At 43.2% G+C, this 23731-nt stretch overlaps 1 protein-coding gene across 3 annotated transcripts in view; it reads right to left on the reverse strand.

Annotated features, from left to right (window-relative positions):
- Nucleotides 1–23731, reverse strand: part of MICALL2 (MICAL like 2) — a 189722-nt gene that overhangs the window by 20812 nt on the left and 145179 nt on the right. For all 3 annotated transcript variants that reach the window (XM_078664948.1, XM_078664949.1, XM_078664950.1), the window contains exons 10-13: nt 10266–10418; nt 5108–5172; nt 1744–1867; nt 799–889 (exon numbers count right to left, since the gene is read on the reverse strand). In XM_078664948.1, the coding sequence (XP_078521074.1) occupies nt 799–889; nt 1744–1867; nt 5108–5172; nt 10266–10418 (433 nt within the window). The remainder of the gene's footprint in view (nt 1–798; nt 890–1743; nt 1868–5107; nt 5173–10265; nt 10419–23731) is intronic.

The raw sequence follows: 23731 nt of genomic DNA on the forward strand, positions 1-23731 counted from the left end.
ACCATTACATCAGAATATAGAGTTGAATATCTTGTGCGTGGCTCACAAGTTCTGCTAGGTTAGCGTCCCAGATTACCTAAACAACCCAAAAAGTTCACTAGTGTCTTGGTGTATTATTTACAATTTATACGACAGACTCATGAATCAGCCCAACTCATTGGGCTACATAAATGTAGAGACAGAATTTTCAAATATCAAGTCATCTGCCTCTGAATGACCTTCCCATTTCCTGCATCAGCAAGATAGATATTTTAAGTTAAAACTTACTGAAAACCTACTCTTTAAGACATGCCCACCAATTGCCACAAGGCATCGCTTTAGATCAAGGGGCCTAATTGTCCAATCATATGGGTTTTGTCATAGTGTGATGACATTAGTAACCGGTTTGTCCATTATGCCAAACACTTTGGGGTCACAGCAAGGTCAAAACACATTTGGTACACCTTTTGCTTTCGCTTGCAGCAAATTAGTATACTCTTCTTCAAAAAGGGAAGCGATAAGTTCTAGTGGGAAGTTGTATACTTTAAAACGAAGACATGGCTTCATATGTAGGCCTCTACACTTGACTAAGCACAGGTATCAATCACTGCAGTACCAAGGCTTGGTCCACATGTACCACTGCATATGAAAGGAGGAACAGTAAAGCGGCACCCAAGTTGAGCCAACAGCATCTTTCCTGTTTTCGCCAATAAACCCCAAGAAGAGTTCCCAGAAGGCCATTTCTCTGTGTCCTGAAAATCATAGTGATTGAAGCTTATCTTTGAAGCAAAACACAAAGTTTAGTTGGATAGCACTTACTTGTACATTAGCTCCGACTCCTGTCGTAACAGAAGCTGCTTCTCGTGGATCAGCTTGAACCACTCCACCATGAGCGCATCTTCTGTTTCATCTACATACAAAAAGAAATCTAATTTGAGACCAGAATACGTACCGCTCCACCACACCCTAAGAGTCGCTTAAAGAAACACAGACAGTACAAACAGAAATTGACAGAAACCGCTAAGAAACCACATAAGCCCACAGGGTTGGCACATGGCCTCTCCTCATCGCTACTCAGACTTTGCTTTTTCTCCAACATTAGTTACCATTTGGAATTAAATAGCAATAGTTACAATAGAAGAAAACTGAAGTGCAACCCCCAACATGCAAAGTGATAATGATCAAAAAAGCAACATCTTGATAGCTCCTGATGACATGGGACAAGAGAGCAACTCTGAGCTCAGGTTAGTGACAAAGGAAGATCAAACACCAAATCACACAATAAAGTGAATTGGCAAAGCCCGCTGCCACCCGTCCACGCATTTACCATTTAAATCTTTCCCATGGACTGTTTATCAAAACTATGTTTCACAGGTCCCCAGTTTATCAGGTAGGATACATCTGAAGCATGTTTAAAGCTGATCTGCTAACGAATAATTATTATAAATGATTTGTAAAGGATCTCCTACCCAAAGATTTGTGACCTGGTGATTCACATATTGCCTTCATTGTACCGAGTAATTCAGCAAGGCTACAATGAGCACATATGACATTAATGACCGGACCAGGCTGAGAATTGGATACATGCTAAACTATTTCCATAAGTAACTGCAGATTACATCTCACACATTCTTCTTAGTCCCTGGAAGCCAAGATTAAATGGCTTCATGCTTCGAGCAACCCATATTCCATCTTATCACGTAATGAAGAAGTAATCCCATTTCAACCAACGTCCTTCAAATTAACGGCACCAAGACCACTTGCCTCCTTCACATTTGCGTAACTGCTTCTCGAGGTCCACCCCATTGAGCTCCAGCACGTCCAGTTGCTTCTCGATGTCCCGGAGCTGCTGTTGAATCTCCTCTTCTGGGACATAATCTGGTCGGAACTGGAGAGACGATCACAGAAAACTCACCAACTCAGACATTTGTAATTATAGATACACATTTCTTTGAGTAGCCTACAAAGAAAGCATCTAGGCAAAGCATCCCTATTAGTGTAATTACAAATTACTGAACTTAAGTTGAACAAGGCTGTTAAATTAAAGAGAAACCAATTAAATTGAGCACATATTAGCCACAGTACCAAATAAGTACATCAAACATGTATTCAGTAGTGACATTCTCCAATGAAAAGCCTTATTACATACATATTTCTGGACCACCGTGCATACAGAGTGCTGTCAGTGTATACACACGAGTTCCAATTTATCCTAGAAAACTGTTTTAACTGTGTGTAATCATTTCGGATTTCCAGGTGTACACAAGGCCTCTGTTCTGCTGATAGTCACCAATATTGAAATACTCTCTGGTCAGCATGGCCCTTTAGCCTGCTCTGAAGAGCCCCTATTGGGCCTCTTTGGTTGGGTGAGTGTTCAGTGTGAATGTTATGGCAGTAGGGTAGGTAGGGATTATCTCATAAAATATAAAACATACCATAGAATATCTGGCAGCCCTCCTAACCTCCCCATGTCCTACAGGGAAGGAAGGCTCTTCCCCAGCAGCATCCGTTATCTCAGTCAGTGGCTAGTGCTGCAGCTCTATGCCAAGCAAGGTTCCTCCTCCTTTGTTCTTAGTGTTGATGGTTGTCAGCCATAAGCAGAGTTTTGTTCTAGCTAATGCTAATGAAACACCCGTTTCCATTGATATTGCATTATAGCTCCGATTTTCTATTGGGAAAGTCACAGAATCATAGAAATTATACATTATTTATGTTTGTTTTGTAGATTGCTTCATTGAACTCAGAAGGGGTCTCTTGGTGCTAAAAAATCATAGCAGAAGTATAATATGGCGCAGCAAAAGACCAAAGTAAACAACTGCAAATCACCAATGTTTTAAGTCTTTTCCAAAACTTTAACAGGTCAGACAGCTACCTCAACTTAAGTGGCTAAGAATTCAGTTTCTCAGCTGCCGCTACAGGAAAGGTTTTAAGGCGAAATCTTGGAACTATCAACAATCGTTTGCCCTTTAATCTCAAGACACTTGGTTCTTTATAGAAGCTTAAACAAAAGTTAAGCAAAGAGCTACATGAGCAATTCAAGATTTGTGTATTAAACAAATAGGTTTGAATACATTTCAGTCTTCACGGGAAGCCAATGTAGGGCAACCAGTGCTGGGGATATGTGGTCTCTGAGCCTTATGTGGTGCACCAGTCTAGAAGCAAAGTTTGGAACCTGTTGAAGCTTTTGAATCAGCAGGTCAAGGCAAACTCAGTTGCCAAGGTAGACTCAGTTGCAGTAGTCAAGACGTGTTGGCACAAATGCATTGACAGTTTGCACTTTGTGGGGAAGCCTAAACAGATGTGAACTATGTTTCAAGGTGCAAAGTTGTAAAGAACAGTTCTTGACTACTGCAATAACGTGGTCCGTGATTGCTGAAAGACCTGGCTTAAGGTATCAAGAGGAAGGCTAGAACGGTTGATCCCAGATCTGTGAGGGCCTGGCTGGACAAAGGATCTCTTTGTTGTCGCTGTTCAGTTTCAAGTAGTTGAACTCATCTATTCCTCAAATTTATATCAGCAACTATGTAGTTGTGTGGCTTCTGAATTAACATTACCTTAAATCAATGTCTGTATCATCCGTTCTAAAGAAACAAACCACAGCCAAATTAACAGATCAAGTGAATTAATGGTATCATATATAGATTGAATAACAGGAGATAACATTGAGCCCTGAGGAATGCCACAATTCTTGTTTCTAGTATTAGGAATGAATGAAGAGGCAGAGATTTGAGAAGTTGCATTTTGCTAGTAAGCCAATAGACAAAGGTTAGATTATCTACTGAGATCCACTATGTCCAGGGCTAGAGAAGCCTCTGTTGAACGGCCAACCAGCAGGGGAAAATAGGGGCTGCTTTCTGACATTATGGGGACCCACTCCAGGTGTGAAATCTTTAACTTTAGTTTATAAAATAATGAGGCTTGGCAGAGAGAGAATTAGAGGCTGCAACGGCTATAGTAGACATGTAGAGGCAGTACCAGACTATTGAGAAGGTAGGATGCTGCACTTCAGGCAACAACAGGACCCCTTAACCTTAAGACAAAGTAAAAGCGATGAATTTAAACAGAGGTCAGTGAAGGATCAAAAGGTGATTAATTATATTAGTTAAAAACACAGTTTTACTGGCACTGAGGTAAAGGCAAATCTCAGTGAAAAGCAGTAAGGGAGAAGGAAAAATTACACAACTAAGATTGAGTGATAAGAAAATGAAGGTCTGAAGCACAGGTTGTATTTCTAGGTATTTTCTAAAGCTATGGTCTATTTATATAATCTTGCTCATGTCGTGGTAAACCACAGGTTTGACTGCACATTTGACCGGGGGATTTACATAATGACTTTCAAAGATTAACCACAACCCACAACTAGACTCATCAAAAATTGTTACTCTTTGTCTGAAAACGTAATTTTATTGTTTAAAGACATTGTCTTGGCAGCTTCTGTTATCTATGGGTTGTAGCAACAACATGTTTCAGTCAGTTCAAAAAAAGGTAACCTTGAGGAAGTTCGTACTTTCAGTTAACACCAATATATTAATAAATTACATAGATAAACCAACCAGCATTCGCATTGACGTATTGGCTGAAACCACTGCCTAACAAGGAATCATCTTCCTACAGTGAGCGCTTCTTCCATAAGGCTAGGCTGTCAAATTCCCAGTTGCTTGTCAGAATCTGTTGCCCCATTCTTAATAGGTAGGAGATGCTTTCCTACATTGTTTACAGGGTAGCCTGAAGCCATCTTGCATATATATCATCCTCACCAGAGCATACATTTAGAGGCAAGACAAGAAAAAAACTGTCTACTTCGAAACATTCTTAGGAGCAGAAAGTACACACTCGCATTAAGTAGTGGGGACAAGAACTTTCATGGTCACTTTTCTACTTTTGATCCTATGAAGGCATTCTGCACGATGGTCACTCATTCGACAGTGAAATAGGAGGACTCGATACTGGAGCACATTTTACCGCAACAGATTGTTTTGGGGAATTGTGTCCCAATGAGCCGAAATGCAGCATTTACTTCCAAGGACAAGCTTTCTCATCCACCAGTGGACATGCTCATACATAGATTTAATTTTACATTTACTCAGAGTATGTGGCAATGACATCAGAGGAACTAACGACTGCGTACCTTCACAGGAGACTTTTCATCATTCAAAGTTTGTTCCTGTGCCCTTTTTTGATTGGTGTCTTTACCTAAATAAAAAAAGAAACAATAATGACAGGTAAATCACAGTACATTTACAAGCTTACTGAATAGCAATCCCTAGGCCCATAAACTGTTCTTGCTACAGTGTCTCAGAGTAAAAAATCTGGACAAAATACTAAAACAGTAACAATCATAGCACACCCTGGCAAGATCAGGGCATGTGGCAATTGCAAACCACTCCACACTATCATAGTTTCTCTTCCATGTGTCATGTCGACACCTCCTATTCCCATATACTTACACTATCAATGATACTGCCACACACAACTAAGGCTGGGCAACCTTTTTAGTTAGCCCACTTACCAATATTTGCACCTGAAGATCAAAGGCTTGGACTCCCACATGAATTCTGTATTTTTTCCTACATATAAAACCCAGCAGGGGGAGCAATGAACAGTGAGGCTTTTTACCCGACTGAGGGCGAGAGTAGGTCACTGCAGGACACCGAAGACTAAAAATGAAATAAAAGCTTCCTTATGTTTATGCCAAAACGCATATACTGCCTCCTTTGAAAGCGTCGTATGAAGACAACAGTCTAGTTGATTATGCCAAAAAGGTAGAAGGTTTGGCCAAGGTAATCAAAATACCTACTGTGGAAGCTAGAATTGGCAAAGGTTCTCAAAATACCTACTGTGGAAGCTAGAATTGGCAAAGGTTCTCAAAATACCTACTGTGGAAGCTGGAATTTCAGAACCAGTCAGTCCTGAAGGGATGTGACCTACACACAGATCTTAGTGGTAAATGCACAACATAGTAACAAACATCTGTATCCAATCAAGACAGAAGTGTCCGCCCATAACTCACTGCGAGAGGTAAACTATACGCAGAGTTCCAAAATCTATTTGCTGTGTAACCTTGTCTGGACTTTTTTTGTAGCATATTTTATGCTATCTGATGTCATAGTTTTTTTTTCAAAAGATTTTTATAAAAAAAAAAAAAAACACAGCACTCATGCTGCATGACAGTCTTTTTAAAGCACTGACAATGAAGGAAAGGTGGGTGGTGGATGTGAGTGGGTGGGTGGCTTGTTGGTACCATATTCATGTCTATTGTATTAACAACCAACTGGGCCCTTCTATGCCAATCAATAAATATTCAACGTTGCCACACTTGCCCTATGTTTTTGGATCCTGTAACTCTTCCAAAGGGCAGACTCTCTTGCAATGGGAAGCCTTAGTTTGCAGCTCACCAACTCTACCCAGGCAGCAGACCGGGGAAGAAGGAGAACGCATCAAGTCCTCTTTCTGAGCCTTATGTAGTTCTTGATTGGCAGATGTTGGCTTTCATCGCATATAGCTCAACTTGTGGGAGTGGAAGGAGGCTGGATGAAGTGCATCCCAATCACAGAAAGGGAAAGAATGAGAAAGGCAATGCAACAGAGAAGGGGAAGTGAGAAGCGGGGGAAAAAAGGCTAGAGCTGAAAATGAGCAAAGACCGGGAACGCCAGGCAAGAAAAGATATAGATGCGCAGACAGTGAGAGCAGCATGGAGTATTAGTATCCAGAAAGCAATAGCCACTGGCGACGAAAAAAAAGAGATGCAGCGGCATGAAAAAAACTCTGTGTAGGCCTTTATAAATAACTGCAATGTCATATGTTAGTCCAGTGCTTTTTATATTTAAAGGGACAAACACTATGGACTTGGAGGCCCATCATTATCATGGGAAAAACAGAACTACAAACCCCAGAATCGACGATGATGCTGACCAAATGTGATCGAGAGGACTTGGCGCCATTTGAGCAGCGGCTAGAAACCATATAATAAGCGCTCCACCTTTAGTGGAGTCTCTGACAGGGTCTGAAAACATCAAAACCGCTAAACACCTTTATTATCAATGTGCTTATTGAATCTATAATTCATAACTGTTAATTATTGTATTTTAAAACAGCTCTGTTGCTCTATGTTATGATAATGCAGGACTATTGCTTTTGTGACAAAAACACACACATAGTCTCTTTATTTAAACTCATCACAACTCTTCCCTGGCAGCATTAGGAGGCAGCAAGGCAAACTTTAAAAAGCCACGACACAAAAGAAACAAACAAGAGCATGAAAAAGCTGTATTTAAATTTGGAAGACACAACTTTAAACAAGACTCAGATGCTATGCAAAAAGGTGGTTCCTTGGAAACTGCAGATTCCTTTTTCGTAACATGCCAGAGAACCACAGACTGGTAACGAAGGGTTGTTATGGAGTCTGACACATCAGCACTTCCTAGAGAATTATAGTTTAAGATTATGTTTTCACAACACAAACCACAGGGAAGGACCACAAAGAGTTTGACTTAACTACCTCTCTCTGAAGTGAGGCACATTCCTGAACTAAGCTCTTATTGTGCTGCAGCCAGGGATGCCATGCTGATGAGAGGACACACTCCATTAAAGCAGCTCCTAAATATATCACCATGGTTGTGGGGAATGGGGTTGCCCGGTTGAAGGCGTAAGCTGAAACACGTAGACGTCCTGTGTTGGGTGTTGCCGCATGTTAAAATACAAGTAAAAACAAAATCAAGCATTCGGACTAACCGGTGTCTTCCGTGCTATAATTGTGGGGAAAGTGCGGTTGGAGGGAGGTGGTGGTTGTGGAATGTGGAATATATATATATATATATATATATATATATATATATATATATATATATATATATATATATATATATATATATATATATATATACATATACATATATATATATATGAACCCGTAAAATGTCCAATTGCAACCTGAAGTGGCTCGTTTCTTCTGCGCTATCTGCAGGGATCTTCTGTGTGTGTGTGTGTGTGTGTGTGTATATATATATATATATATATATATATATATATATATACACACACACACACACACACACATATATATATATATATATTTATAGTTAAATACACACCTATATTTAAATAAATGTAGTGGTTCAGGGAGCATATGTTTATAGCAACTGTGCCAATAAGCACACAGTCACACAGTTATTACTACAGTGCAAATGTCAAATTCCAGTTTATTGCCACAGTCCTCAGAAACTGGCACTATACATCGAAACTACTCTCCTACTAGTCAGAGGCATCCTCAATGTGATTTCAACTTATGGAACACATTTAAATCCTTGTTTTGGTTAAATACTTTTACATAAAACAAATACATATGATAAAAAATGCCATGGGATAGATAAACCATGAATGCAGAGCTGAAGAGTGTAATATACTATTTAATGCCACTGTTGAGGGAAGGGAGGGGTTTCATGACCAGCTCAAGGTTTTGTCGTGCATGAGTTATAGCCCATCCCACTCTCTGGTACCGTAGTATTTAATGCTTTGTATGAAGAAATCCCACATTTGGAAAATGAATATTAGGGAACCATGGTGCCTAAGGTTTACCATATAATTAGCATTATTTAGTCATGTCAAAATAAATGTTTACTCCTGAATGATTGACCTTAGGTGTCATGTTGCTGCAATTTATGGAGAACTATGGTCATTTCTTTATCGAGGAGATTTGGTGTAACCAAAATGATTTATGGAAAGTTGGAATTAAAATCATAATGAGAATAGTTGCTAGACTCAATAATTGTTAGACTAGTGGGAGTTCTGCAAATTCTGGTCTGCCTGCGACGAATCAATCTCCCTCTGTTGGGCATCAATGTGCTTGGGTATAGGGGATATTTAATACTAGGGTGTTCCAAATATCAGGAGCTACACAACATCCAGGTAACAGTTCCCCAGACGCTCTTTCAGGGTGATGATGGGTCTCTCCTTAGCATCGACTCCCATCCATCCTCAACCGTGCAAGCTACATTCACTGCACTTCAAGTGTTACTTAAGCCCCCTGCTCCTCTTTATTTCAGCTGACAGAAAATGGACACTCCTGACATCACTCTCTTGAGCAAGGCCAATGACTAGATTATTACAGAGTCTCAGCTAGATCCTGGAATTGGAAGTAAAAAAAATAAAAATAGGTAATTGAAGACACTTGCGGTAGGTTGCAGGACTTCAAGCTCAAGTGCTCTCCATCGGAAGTCTTTCAGGAGGACTAAAATCGAACACTAAATTCACCCACACATGAAACACTTCACCTTACAGCACGTGCTCACTCACTTGTGAAGGCATATATGCCAAACTGAGACATACAGACTGGAAGCTAAAAATACATCAGCAAATGTGTAAAAACCTGTGTCATTTTGCCGCCGGCTAGCTTAGGCTGCATGTCCAACTTATCCACGGTTGGATTGAGGCAGTCCAGATTCTCCACCACTCCAAGGGCTTATTTTGGTTTTGTAATGGGCCCACATGATTGTCTTAAAAGCATGTTTCAAATGCACTGGTTAAAATCTATAGATTTTAGAGATAATTCTGAAGTAAACACATAAAATATTTTAACATTTTAGAGCCTAGAACAGTACATGGGATCGGTATTTTTCCAGTGAAGTAAATCATGTAGACATCTGCATGAAACAGTTTCTCTGCTCTTAAACAGCTATGATTAAGGCGGGCGAACTAAGGATCCCTCATCCCACCCAGCCTTGACAGCAGCCAATTGACCACAATCCTGCATGGATTTTCTTATGCACCATACAGCCGAGCCATCACTGAGCACTAAACAGGTTAAGTTTACAACCCTGTTGACTTCAGAAGTGATAGCCCTGCAAGAACCCAGGGTGCTAACCATGCAGATCATGTCAAGCCACAAGGCCACCTTTCTTTAAATCCAGAACTTATTTAATAGAGATCAAGTGTACTGTTAATGAAGCGGTCATAACAACTGATTGAGGCGAGTAAACAAGTTTTCCACTAGCTGACCTTTCTTCAGACTGTTTCTTCATGAAAATTGTAATTTATGGTTCTTAAAAATTGCTGCATTTTTTTTTCACATGTTCAGCCAATACTACTTTTGTCACAGTGAAATGAAGAGTTCCCATTGTAGCTCGCTATTCTAAAAATAATTTTACAAAAAATTCACAGACATAATAGATATATGTATGGGCAAAGAGCAAGGGTTTTTTCAATATATAGAGGCAACTTCTGAATCAGTCCATGTACCAGCAAATATTCACATCATACAGTGCAAGCTCAAATTAAAGAGGTAAACCCACCTTGACTGGAAGCCTGCTTGTTCTGGTTGGAGTTGTCCTTCTCAGAAGGGATAGTAGGAATGTCCCATTTCTGTTCAGTATGGTGCCAGTCTTTTAATAAGTCGCCTGGAGGGACCAATCGTTTCTTCATTGGACTTGGAGAAACAGAAGGAACTGCAAACAAATCAAACCCTCAGAACTGTTAGCTGTTAAAATACTCTAAAAACCACTACACAAACTATATAGCAGGCTTATTTGAGTCCAATCCCTTCTCTTATATTAATTCCACTTAAAAAATGATGCTTTTCTCAGGTCTGTAGCTGAAGTTTGGCAAATTCATCTGAAAACACCCTTCAACACAGTCACAAACAGCACAACTTTGACAGAATAAATTTAGGGCACAGAGAAATGACATGAATGCCAACCAATATACTTAAAAGAGCAATATTCCTAGAGACTTGGGTAGGTGCATGAACGCAAGAGATGTGAGTGCAAGAAGATAGTAGATTGATATATTCTAATTCAAACTTCCTGATTGAAAATGTTCCTTTTATATTACTTTTCACCTTTGATTGATCTTTTTCGTTTGGAAAAAAAAGTAACAAATACATTTGCAAAATTAATCTAACTAAAATCCTTGACTTTTTGAGAAATGCGTGGGTAACTTTGTTCATCCACTTTAGTTCTTTTTCCGAAAAGTTAACACCGACTTGTAAATTGGGGACCAAGAAAAATGGGGGAATCCCAATTTATTTTTTTTCCTTCCCCCCTCTGAATTTTCTATAGAAGAAATTAGACAATACTGAGGAAAAAGGGCTGAACAGAATTACACCAAATTTGGCAGAAAGCTAGATCTTTATCCAGAATGGATGCTTTTTGTGAAACGGTGTAAATTTGTTTAGTTATTTATTGCAAAATTAAAGTTCAAAATCTAGAGATATATTTGAACCTGCGACACTCCCATGGGAGACATGCAGGACCGCAAGTTGAAAAACTGGAGTGATCTGATTGGTTGTGAGTGCTTTTCTTCCTGTTGGCAGTCTTCCGGTCGCACTGGAGGGAGTAATCTGATTGGCTGGCCGAAACATAAAAGAAAATGTGGCCATTCTGATGTCTTGAAAATGGAAAAAAAAACATTCAGTCCCCGATTCACAAAGAGCCTCTGCACTCGTGGCGGAGGCTTCTCATTCGCCGTAGGATCTCCGCACTGCAGTTTCTCATTGCAGAGATCCCGCCAGAAGTGCAGAGATTCCACCGCGACTCAAGAACCTCTGCCCTAGTGCAGAGGTTCTTTGTGAATAGGGGGCCATACGGAGCAAGGTAGTGATTCTTTGACTCCCTCGAACATGTGGTGGTGGTCCAAGAAGGACCCCCCTCAGGGTTCAAATATAAAAAAAAATGGGGGGGGGCACTGTGACCCATGGGAGTCCCAAAGGATTATCGCTATGCAAAATGTTGTGATCGATGATGTAATTTCAGTTGTGAAAAGTGATGTTATCAATGATGTCATAGAACATGTCATGAGTGTTGTAATATGTGAGGACATAAGCAGTGCATGACAAGGGCGTGAGTTATAGTTATTCCAGTTACCTGAAACTGCTGAATTTCACTGGTTTTTTAAATTTATGTTATTTTTTAACTGACATTTTCACCCAACTACAATGGCACCTTTTGTGGTTTTTGTTCAGTGAATTTCTGAGATTTTTTATAAGTAAGATATTATTTCCAGATCTAACTATAACATCATTTTAGTCTTTGCTTTTCTCAGTGAATTTCAGAGTTTTTTATTAACATAAAGTAAGAATATAAAGAGATGTCAGTTCAATTAAGGCAGACCTACTGGCTTTGACAAAGAGTCACAACAGCACAATATAATAATCTGGCCTACTGGCTTTAGCAAGGAGTTAGTATATCAACATATATGAAGGAGACCTACTGACTTTGTCAAAAAGTCTCCACAATAATTTATCAGTAGCAATATTTCAAAGTAAACCTTATTAATACACACCTGGCAATGCATATTAGTTTTCTTAAAAATATTTAAAATAAAGCATTTTTGTTTCAAACAACTTTAAATATGTGTAGAAGTCTTTCTTTTACACTCTACAGGCCACAAAATGCAGCCACAGAACCAACCATAAGCGGTACTACACTCCAGATGCAGTTCCAGCTTGGAGTTCTTTAAAAATAATGATATGCTCTCCTGCGATCATGCATTTAATGGCCCAGGAGATTTAAAGTTTTCTTTTTTGAAAAATTCATTAGGGACTGCTGTGCTCCCTGCAGCCCCCACAACACTCCCCAATAAATACGTTTTCGGCCCCAGGGATAGGGTCCCAGATATCCATGCCGGGGAGGGGGCTCCAAGCAGGTGCCCAATACCAATATTCATCTTTTAAAAAAAGAAGTGCCAATCACCCGGGCCCTGGCCCACTCCAAGGGCTTTAAATTCAAAAGGGCAAAAGCCTGCCCTTATGTTTTTTTGCTTTTTCTATAAATGGTACCTCAGATCTGCAGCACTACCGCAGTATGGCTAAAAAAAACACTTTTGGCCCCACTCTATATGTTTTTTTTTTTAAGGAAATGGGGAATGAGGCTGCCAAATATCTTTTTTTATACGAGTCAGTCAATCAGATCTTATCTTTTGATCTGCTGCAGGACTACAGCGTCTCTCTCTCGCTATACATATATATAGACATGTTGAACCCTAATTTTTCAAAAACTATTGAAGCAATTTACACCAACTCACAAAAATCACGTATCTGAATAAAGACCTAGTTACTGCCAAATTTGGTGTAATTCTGTTCAGTAGTTCTTGTTGTTCAATTTTTCTATGGAAAATTGAAACGGGAACATACATTTTGAAACCGATCCTTTTTTAAGGCCCAGGTTGACAGATCACCCCAAAACTTTCCAGGAAGGAGCTGAGATGAATAAACCTTTTTTTTTAGAAAGTTTCATGAAGATTTGACAAAAGGCACCAAAGTTATTACCAAACTAAAAACATCAATTTGCTATGTAAAACCGTTTCTAACTTTAACTACACAGGCGAGAAATTCTTAGGTTATAGTTATACTTTAAAATTATACAACAATGCATACATTTACACATTAACTATAATTCGCCATTCTACCATGCACTGTGTTCACACAAAAGATTTGATTTGCAATACGATAAATACTGTAACTTTACATGGCATAAGTGAGATAATATCAAACAATATAAGCAGTGCACGAAGAAGGCATGTAGTGTGGCTACCGAGTTGAATACACTGTATATGGAGGTACGCGTGCTATAATAATTTAAATGTGTTACGTAAATTATACGTTTAGAAATAAAAAAAATTCTGTACTTTAACTTTTGTTTTAAGCTAAAGATTAAATACCGTTTTTTATTTGAAGGTGGTGCGTAAATTTAAGGTATAACTTAAGAATTTCTAATGTTTGTGTAATTTAAGTTTGGTTTATATAAAAAGAATAATTAAAGTTTTCCTCACTATATCATAGGCTTAACCTTTGTTTTTTCATTACATTTCAATGTTAGTTTTATTTTTAATAAAACAACATTTTGAAATCGTAGAGTTTACTGTTGTTGAGTGAACTGTGATCAAGTGGAGTGTGGTACGTTACAGTGGAAGGGAGTATCGTAAAGTGTACTGTCGTGGGGTAGAGTGGAGTAGAGTAGAGTGCAATGTAGTACAGTGGAGTGGCATAGAGTTGAGTGGCATACAATGGAGTTGTGTGGAGTGTTGCACAGCGGAGTGCGATACAGTGGAGTGGCGTAGAGTGGCATAGTATAGATTTGAGTGTGGTAGAGTGTAATAGCGTACAGTAGAGTAGCGTAGAGAGCTGTGCCTTAGAGTGGAGTGGTGTACAGTGGAGTGAGGTTCAGTGTAGTTTAAGTTTAAGTTTTAAAATATTTATCAAGCGCAACGTACACCTGGGCGGTTTCTTGGCGCTAAAGTAGCAGGCAGCCAACTGGGCAAGAACAGTCGCTAAGAAGTCGACTGGAAAGGCAGGCAGGGCTTACGAGAGAAGAGACTGGGAAAATAAAAAGGTCTTCAGAGCTTTGCGGAAACTGGAATACTGGGTGAGGGACCTAAGATGGAAGGGGAGAGAATTCCAGAACATGGGGGCGAGAGTGGAAAATTTTGAGCCACCCTGTTTTTTTTTCCGGTAGCGGGGTACTGCTAAAAGAAGTTGTGCCGAGGAGCGGAGGTCTCTGCCCGGGACATAGGCCTTGATGGCAGAGGATATGAAAAGGGGGGCCAGGCCAGTCCTGGCCTGGAACGCCATGCAGCCTAATTTGAACAGGGCGCGTTCCCGCACAGGGAGCCAGTGGAGGGTTTTCAGGAGGGGGGAGGTATGGTGGAATTTGGGAAGACCGAAGGCCAGGCGGGCAGCCTGGTTCTGCACTAGTTGCAGTTTACGCAGGCTGTACTGAGGGATGCCATTGAACAAAATGTTCCCGTAGTCCAGGCGGGACAGGACCAGTGCGGACATAATTAGTTTGAGTGCAGAGAAAGAAAAGAAGCGAGAGATGGAGCGGATAGTACGGAGAGTAAGAAAGCAGGAAGAAACCACCGAACCAATCTGGGAGTGCAAAGTGAGTTTATCATTTAGCTTGATGCCAAGAGTCTGTAGTGGCATACAGTACAACAGTGTGGAGTGTCAGAGCGGAATAGCATATAGTGGAGTGGTGTAGAGTGTAGTGGCGTGCAGTGGAATAGCGTGGAGTATAATGGCAAGAGTGGAATTGCTTTCATTGGAATAGCGCAGAGTGGAGCAGAGTGGAGCAGAGTAGAGGGGACTAGCATAGAGTGCAGTGCCATAGACTGGAGTGGCATAGAGTGGAGTGGTGCAGCAGAATGGCATAGAGTAGAATGGGGTAGATTAGTGTGATGTATGTATGTATGTATGTATGTATGTATGTATAGATATTCTTATATAGCGCATTTGCTGTCACCCTACGGGCATCCTGGCGCTTAGACAGTCATGACATACAAGATGTTACCAGCATCCGAAACCCTATTGCAGCATCCTGGGGAACAAGTGGGTCTTCAAGGCTTTCTTAAAAGAAGGAAAATCTTCCATACCCCTCAGGTCCAGAGGAAGAGAGTTCCACAGTCGAGCTGCGGTGAACCTGAAGGCTCGACCTCCCATCCGGGAGCGTCGGATCTTGGGCACTACTGCCAAGTAGGCTGAAGCTGACCGGAGTGGCCTGCCCGGGGTATACCAAGAGAAGAGGTTCTGCAGAGGGAGGGGACCTTGACCATGAAGAGCCCTGAATACCAAGCACAGGGCTTTAAAATCAATTCGCTGCAAAATTGGCAGCCAATGGAGGTCCCTGAGTGCCTTAGCAGAGGAGTCCAGGCGACGGCGCGACAGTGCCAATTTGGCAACGAAATTCTGCACTCGCTGCAGTTTCCCCAACAAGATGGCAGGTGCCCCCAGAAGCAGTGCGTTGCAATAGTCGAGTCGACTTAAAATAATGCTCCGCACTACCTCTAGTCTGGCCTGTGCAGGGAGCAAGGGTAAGATCTTACGCAGCGAGCAAAGCAGTGCCATACAAGTGGCTACCGTTTTGTTCACCGCCACATCTAGTTGCAGACTGGAACTGAACATCACACCCAGATTCCGCACCGATTCAACATAAGAGCCAGTCCCTTGGAAATCAGGGGGCCAGAAATCCGATGGGAGAGGCCTAGGGGTGCGGTCCATCGAGCAGTGTAACACCTCGGTTTTCGTGCTGTTAAATTGCAGGGAGTTGTTGCCTAGCCATTCTGCCGTAGTGCTCATGCATCGATGGAAGACCTCCTGGGATACCGCCTCCTTACCTTCAAACGAGAAGATAAGCTGGGTGTCGTCTGCGTAGTTGGTGACTGTTATGCCGAACGATGTTATCAACGAGATCAGGGGACGGAGGTAGAGATTAAATAAGATGGGACTAATGGCCGACCCCTGTGGTACGCCCTGCCCAACCCTCCTGACGTCAGATTTAAAGGGTGGCAGGGCCACCACCTGGTGCCTATGGTCGAGATACGACACCAGCCACTGCAGGGCCAGACCAGACACTCCAACCTCCGTCAATCTCCTGATCAAAATTGCATGGCTGACCGTATCGAACGCGGCCGACATGTCAAGCAGCACTAAAAAGGTTGCTTGACCCTGGTCGGCACGCGTCCGGAGGTCATCAAGAACAGTCACCAACGCCGACTCCGTCCCATGTGCTGGCCTGAAACTGAACTGGGCCACATCCAAACACTCGGTGGACTCAAGAAAGTTGGAGAGATGCTTTGTAACCAGTTTCTCCAGAATTTTGATTGGGAAAGGCAGCAAGGAGATCGGCCTGTAGTTGGCTGGACACATAGGTTCCAGATTTTCTTTTTTCAGCAGTGGGGAAACCACTGCCAATTTCCAGCAGTCTGGCACTCGAGCGGAACCCAGGGACTGGCAGCAGATCGAGAAGAGTGGAGGAAAAAGCTCATCACGAAACAATTTCCAGAACTTCGGTGGGAGTGGATCCGCTGGAGATCCGGAGGACACCCCATCCGCTAAGGCACAGAAATACTCAAAAGATGGTAATGGAAAATTGTCCAATCCCGTTGAAATATCACCCTCCTTGTTGATCTCATTCAAGGAGGAAATATCCGCCATCTTGTCGGTGGACGGGGCAAGATTATATAGGAAGGTAGCAATTTTGTCCTCAAAGGCTTGTGCTAACGAGTCACAAAGAGCCTGAGAGGCCGGGATGACATTTTTTGTGCAAGCTGGGTGGGCCAAATCCTTCACAATTCTGAAAAGAGCCTGCGACTTATTCGCAGCCGCCTTCAACGAATCCTCTAGAAATCTACACTTGGCCAGCTTAATCTGAGCTTTATAATTCGCCAATGCCTGTTTAAAGAGGATTCGGTGTGGTTCTAGGTACTGTTTCCTCCAGGCCCTCTCAGCCTGTTTGCACTGCAGCTTAAGCTGCCGAAGTTCTTCTGAAAACCAAGGCATCGCAAGGTGAGTCCTAGCTCTAATAGTACGCATTGGGGCCAAGGAATCAAGAGAAGTTAAAATTTGCTGACAAAAGGTCTCATAGCTCATGTCTACACTGGTTCCCAGAGTGAAGCCGTCCGGAAGCATAGTAGGCAGGATAGATCGTGTGAGAATTCTAGACCATTGTCTACCCATCCTAGTACCTCCCATCCTGCCCTTCTTAGTAGCAGCGGCTGCACACGAGAGAGAGAAGAGGACAAGAGCGTGGTCCGTCCAGCACTGAGGTAAAACGTTTCTCAGAGACGTTAGACGTGCGTCGGCGAAAAGTAAATCCAAAATATGACCTTTGGAATGAGTCTGGGTGAGTACGAGCTGTTGCAACTCAATATTACAGCAGGCCTGGACCAACTCCACAAAGGCAGAGTTTGTTGGTCCCTCAGGCCAGAGATTGAAATCCCCTAGCACCATCAGCTTTGTATGGGAATGAGAGAGGTCATAGATTAAATCTGGCGTAGAGGGCAATGCCATAGAATGGAGTGATATACAGTGTAATAGCGTACAGTGGATAGTCGTACATTGGAGTTGTGTTTTGTGGGGTGGCGTATAGTGCAGTGCCATACAGAGGAATAGCATACAGTGCAGTGGTATACACTTAAGTGGCGTACAGTGGAGTGGCATAGAGTGGCATAGCGTAGAGTGGAGTTTCGTAGAGTGGAGTTCCATAAGGTGGAACAGCGAACAGTGCAATCTGCAGCAGCACAAGTCACCTTCAATCCTCCTGCCAACACAGTACGGACATTAGCTAGGTGGTGCCGTCCCGTGCTGCCGTCAAATGTAGTTTAGTTCTCCAATACCCACAGAGAAGAAGAGAGGTACACGACAGGTGACCGAAACGTGTCAGGGAGGCACTCTGTTATGTCCTGCTGAAAATAAAGAGATTGCATGCTTGCAGTCCTGTGCCTCTCTTCTTCTCTGTGGGTATTGGAGAACTAATATATATATATATATATATATATACTACTATTATAAAGGAAGAACTTTGCACCTTTGAGGTGGGTAAACTCAGGAACCACAGCGCCAATCCACACACCAGATATATCATTGTAATCGTCAGGGTGTGCAGATGGACATAGGCTATAAAGTATAAAAATATTCGTTATTTAAAAAGTTAACATTAAAAAAAAAGTAGTCCCTTGGAAGTAGAGCCGGCCGTGACCTGCGTGTCGACGTCAGGAGCGTGGGGAGGAGCGGCGTCCAGGAAGGTGAGTGACCTGCAGTTGGGGTTCCAGAAGCGGCAGGTACGTGCCCCTGCCAGCATGTCTAAATTTCCGCCAGCTGCTGCCTAAAAGCCACCTCATGCCTTCACTGAGTCTGCCCACCAGACTCGAGTCTCTCTCTCATGGCGCAAAACACTAAGTGCAGTCGGCTCAGTCAGGCTGGCCAGTGGGAGCAGGGCCGGACCGCCGGGACGAGAGTGCCAACAGAGCCTGGATGAAGAACAGGCTGCAGAGTGCACCATCGATGTAGCAGCAGTCACGGACAGGCATAGTCTCCGACAGTGACAAGTAAGTGATTTAGTCGGTGACGGGGCACTAAGGTTAGCACGTGCATACATGCACAATTGGTAGCGAGAGTGGCAACTAAATGTGGAAAGTTAGTAACCCTGAGTGCTGTGCAAGGCTGCGTACACGGTACAAAATAATACATCTCTCTGAAACATTTTTAAAACAATCCCGCCCGTCGGATCAGCTGAACTCCCCACATACTGTTTCCCACAAACATACACCAGCGGGGGCCCCCTCCTATGCAGCTACTGCTGAGCTACACAATTTAATCATGCCCGGGCCAGTTCTTACTGCGGTGGAAGTCGTTGCGGCGAGGTGCTGCCAGTGCCTGCACAATTGACATTACTCAAATCTACTCATTAAATATGTTGTGCTTCAGTGAGGTATCTCTTTTCAGTGCACTCTACATTTTATTAATAGCACTAGCGCGCCAACAGTGCTGCCCCCTACTTAACGTGGTCAGTGCCTGCCAGTGTGTGTCGGTGTAGTTGCTCTGTGACAGCCCATAACTGGAAACAAATATATGAAGGAGCCCCTCTGTTAATCTGGGCAGTGTCCTGCTCTGTATTCGCATTTCATTACGCCAATGCAACTTAGACTTGTTGTAGAGGGCGGCCTGCTTTGAAATTGTTTAGGACACTAGCAAATTTAAATTGATTCGAACCCCCTTTGTTATGCACATGCACTGACTGCTTCTGATCTCCATGACCGCATTTTTGTACAAACGTTTACATTTTATTTTCAACAGGTTGTTTTCTTTAGTGCGTTATGGCGTCTGGAGGTCACCTAAAAGCGCTGGGAATTCTGGAGTCAGTTTTCATCTTTCAGAGTGTTGTCATCCTAACGTGGTGTCCTGCTCTCCAAAGCGGCCTTAGCAGCATATTGTTTGTAAGATCTGAACGCTTCTGTTTAGACAAAACATTTTTTTGAAAAGCAATATGAAAACGGAAAAGGCAGAAATAGTCCAATCTTAGAAAGTGGCTTAAAAGTCTTTCCAACGCTTATTTTTGTTTTAAAGGGCATTATTTCTGATATTTAGCTTTTTCCATGGACATAAGTGCTTGGTTTTATTGTGCCTGTACAAGTGCAGGGTGAGCAGTGATCCTGTATGACTGCAGGATGAGCGGTGTTCCTGTATGAGTGCAGGGTGAGCTGTGTGCCTGTATGACTGCAGGGTGAGCTGTGTGCCTGTATGACTGCAGGGTGAGCGGTGTTCCTGTATGAGTGCAGGGTGAGCGCTGTGCCTGTATGAGTGCAGGGTGAGTGGTGTTCCAGTGTGAGTGCAGGGTGAGTGGTGTTCCTGTAGGAGTGTAGGTTGTGCAGTGTTCCTGTATGAGTGCAGGGTAAGCAAATGTGCCTGTATGAGTGCAGGGTGAGCAGTGTTCCTGTATGACTGCAGGATGAGCGGTGTTCCTGTATGAGTGCAGGGTGAGCTGTGTGCCTGTATGACTGCAGGGTGAGCTGTGTGCCTGTATGAGTGCAGGGTGAGCGATGTTCCTGTATGAGTGCAGGGTGAGCGCTGTGCCTGTATGAGTGCAGGGTGAGTGGTGTTCCAGTGTGAGTGCAGGGTGAGTGGTTTTCCTGTATGAGTGTAGGTTGCGCAGTGTTGGGGAGGAGCGGTGACGAACGGCGGAATGGCGGTGAGGACCGGCGGACAGGTGGGAGGAACGGTAAGCGGCGAGGAGCGGCGGAGCGGCGAAATGAGGAGCGGCGGCTGAGGTAAGGCTCCGGGCAGGTGGGGGTCGGGGCAGGCGGGGGCACGGGCTGCTTGACAATGTCGGGGCGGGCGGGGGGCCGGGCTGCTGCACAATGTGCGGTGAAATGTTATGTTATGTCATGTTATGTTACTTTGGTTTATATAGCGCCGACTCACCAACAGGTCTCAAGGCGCTCCAGACCAAAGAAAACACACTGTATTCTTACTCACAGAAAGATAAGAACCAAATACAGGTTAACCTGTATATCCAAAAGCCTCCCTAAACAAGATCGTTTTCAACTGTTTTCTGAAGCAAAGAAGATTTGACTCCTTGCGCAAGGAAACTGGTAACTTGTTCCATAACAGTGGGGTAAGTATGGAAAAGGACCTTCCGCCTTTTGTGGCCATATTAAAACGGGGACAAGTCAACAGCAAGGCGTCGGATGATCTTAAGGTTCGTTTCGGGTTGTAAGGCATTAAACGATCCTTAATATAAACAGGGGCTTGCCCATGGATTGCCTTGTGTGCAATACACAGGCTCTTGAATTCTATCCTCTGCTTCATAGGAAGCCAATGAAGCTTAGACAGTAAGGGGGATGCATGTGATCTTCTCGGAAGTTTGAAGATTAGACGTGCAGTGTCGTTCAAAACGACCTGCAGTCTACTGATCAAATTCTTTGGTAGGCCTAAATAAAGGACATTGCCATAGTCCAGTCTTGATAATATGGTGGCCGAAACCACCATCCGAAGCATGGATTCGGATAAAAGGGGGACTAGTCTGCGCAATTGCCTTATTAGGCCAGTACAGGTACCTACGACAGTAGAAATCTGGGTAGCCATCGACAAGTCCTTGTCAATTTTTATACCCAGACTTTTCACATTGGGCACTGGTGTTGGGGTGGGCCCAAGTTCTTTTGGCCAAAACAAGTCTCCCCATGGTGAAATGCCAGTTGACACCACCAAAACCTCCGTCTTCTCGGGATTAATTTTCAGCAGATTGTCACTCATCCAGCTAACTGTATACCTAAGGACCTCCTGTATATGTAGCTGTGCTGCTTTAGAGTTCTCAATGCTAAAAAGCAGTTGGGTGTCGTCCGCGTAATTAAACACCCGACAACCCATCTGCGCTAAGGACTCAATAAGGGGTTTCAGGTAGAGATTAAAAAGTAACGGTGATAGCGCGGATCCCTGCGGAACCCCACAGTTCATCCTGCCCAACTCAGAAATCTCCTCTCCCAATTGAATCCACCGCTGCCTCCCTGTCAAAAAGGACTCTAGCCATTTGTAAGCTGTGTCCTTTATTCCAAAACTCGCCAGTCTGTCCAAGAGCAGATTATGGCTGACAGTGTCGAATGCCGCTGACAGATCTAAAAGTATCAGGGCACTCGGTTTCCTACTGTCAGCCACGTCCCTGAGCTCATCCAAAACCGAGAGCATCACCAGCTCGGTGCTGTGATGTGCCCGAAAGCCTGCTTGGCGTCCCTGGAGAAGATTGTGTGATTCCAGGAAAGCAGACATCGACTGTAGCACATGCTGTTCCAAAACTTTGGACATAAACGGCAGCTGAGAGATTGGTCGATAATTTTTCAGATTTGTTGGTTCAGCTCCTGGTTTTTTCAGCAAGGGTCGTACCCGAGCTTCTTTAAGCCTTATTGGGAAATGAGGAGCACGGGGGAGGAGCGGCGGCTGAGGTAAGGCTTCGGGCAGGCGGGGGTCGGGGCAGGCGGGGGACAAGGGCGGGCGGGGGCCCGGGCTGCTTGACAATGTCGGGGCGGGCGGGGGGCCGGGCTGCTGCACAATGTCTAGAAGCCTGATTACTCCCGGACAAGGTTGGGACGGGCTGCTAGTATATTTATATATTTCAACAAGAGTTACCCCTACAGAAGAGCCCTTACACAGTTTGGTATTGCTTGAGGGATTTCTTTAATGAAGGTTGCAGCAGCGAAGGAATCCAAAATTTTCAGCATTCATCTTAGCCTGACGCGTTTCATGGTTTTTACCACTTCTTCAGAGGCTTGCACAGAGTTACGCAACCACAAATGCTTTTCCACTTAAATCACGGTATCCAGCCCCCTAGTGGGCGTTGCCTCACACACGGCATTCTGGAACTTGTGGTAGCATAGTTTTGCTGCAGTGAGCTGGTGCGAAAATTCTGGTAATGTTCATTCAAATAACATCCACAGTGGGTTGCTGAATATTGTTTCACTTCAACCACTGCACATAACTGCCTTCATTTTCAGCACCTGTCCCAATCCGCGCACGCCGGTTGACGTCGCAGGGGTCCGCGTTAAGCAGCGGGGCTCCTCCACGGCTGGGTCAGCCGTAAAATACAATTCAACAAGAGTTACCCCTAGAGAAGAGCCCTTACACAGGTTGGTATTGCTTGAGGGATTTCTTTAATGAAGGTTGCAGCAGCGAAGGAATCCAACATTTTCAGCATTCATCTTAGCCTGACGCATTTCATGGTTTTTACCACTTCTTCAGAGGCTTGCACAGAGTTACGCAACCACAAATGCTTTTCCACTCAAATCACTTAAATGCACATAAGCTAGACCTAGCAATTCAAAAAGCAAATGACAAGGAAAGATCATCTTTGTTGAAGAAGAAAAATCTCATCTGTGGTGCAGAAACGAATGCATCCCTAACATCTGGTATCACCGTTCGAGTAACTAACATGCCCGAAACAACATGTAGGTTTATCTCTACTTACAGAAGGCAATCCAACACCATAAGGAAGATCATCAACTCACAATGGCCAATAGTTGTAACTGATGGAGTGCTTAATGCGGTTTTACCTTCTAAACCCAATTTTACGTACCGAAAGGCACACTCTATGAGAAGTGATCTGGTTAAAACGAGTCCTGAGCTGTATAACAAAGATATTTGGCTTTCACCCAAAAGGGGTTTCTTTAAGTGCAGTACGTGCAGAGCATGTACATTTGGAAGTAATACCACTGTTTACAAGAATGCATTTTCTGATGAGTTAATGAAGATACAAGGGCATTTTACATGCAAAACAGACTATGCCGTGTACTTTCTCGCTTGCATATGTGGTCTCCGGTATGTAGGGAGCACAAAACTCCAGGTACATGCTCGCATATTACAGCACTTGAGAGCAACCGTGAACTCAGATCCCTCCTATCCGGTTGCAAGGCATGTTAAGACAGAACATGATAATAACCTTAATGTCCTACAATACTTTGTAATCGATAGTATTCCACCCAATAAAAGAGGAGGCAACAG

This window comes from Lissotriton helveticus, chromosome 10, assembly GCF_964261635.1.
Source record: "Lissotriton helveticus chromosome 10, aLisHel1.1, whole genome shotgun sequence".
Lineage (NCBI taxonomy): Eukaryota > Metazoa > Chordata > Amphibia > Caudata > Salamandridae > Lissotriton > Lissotriton helveticus.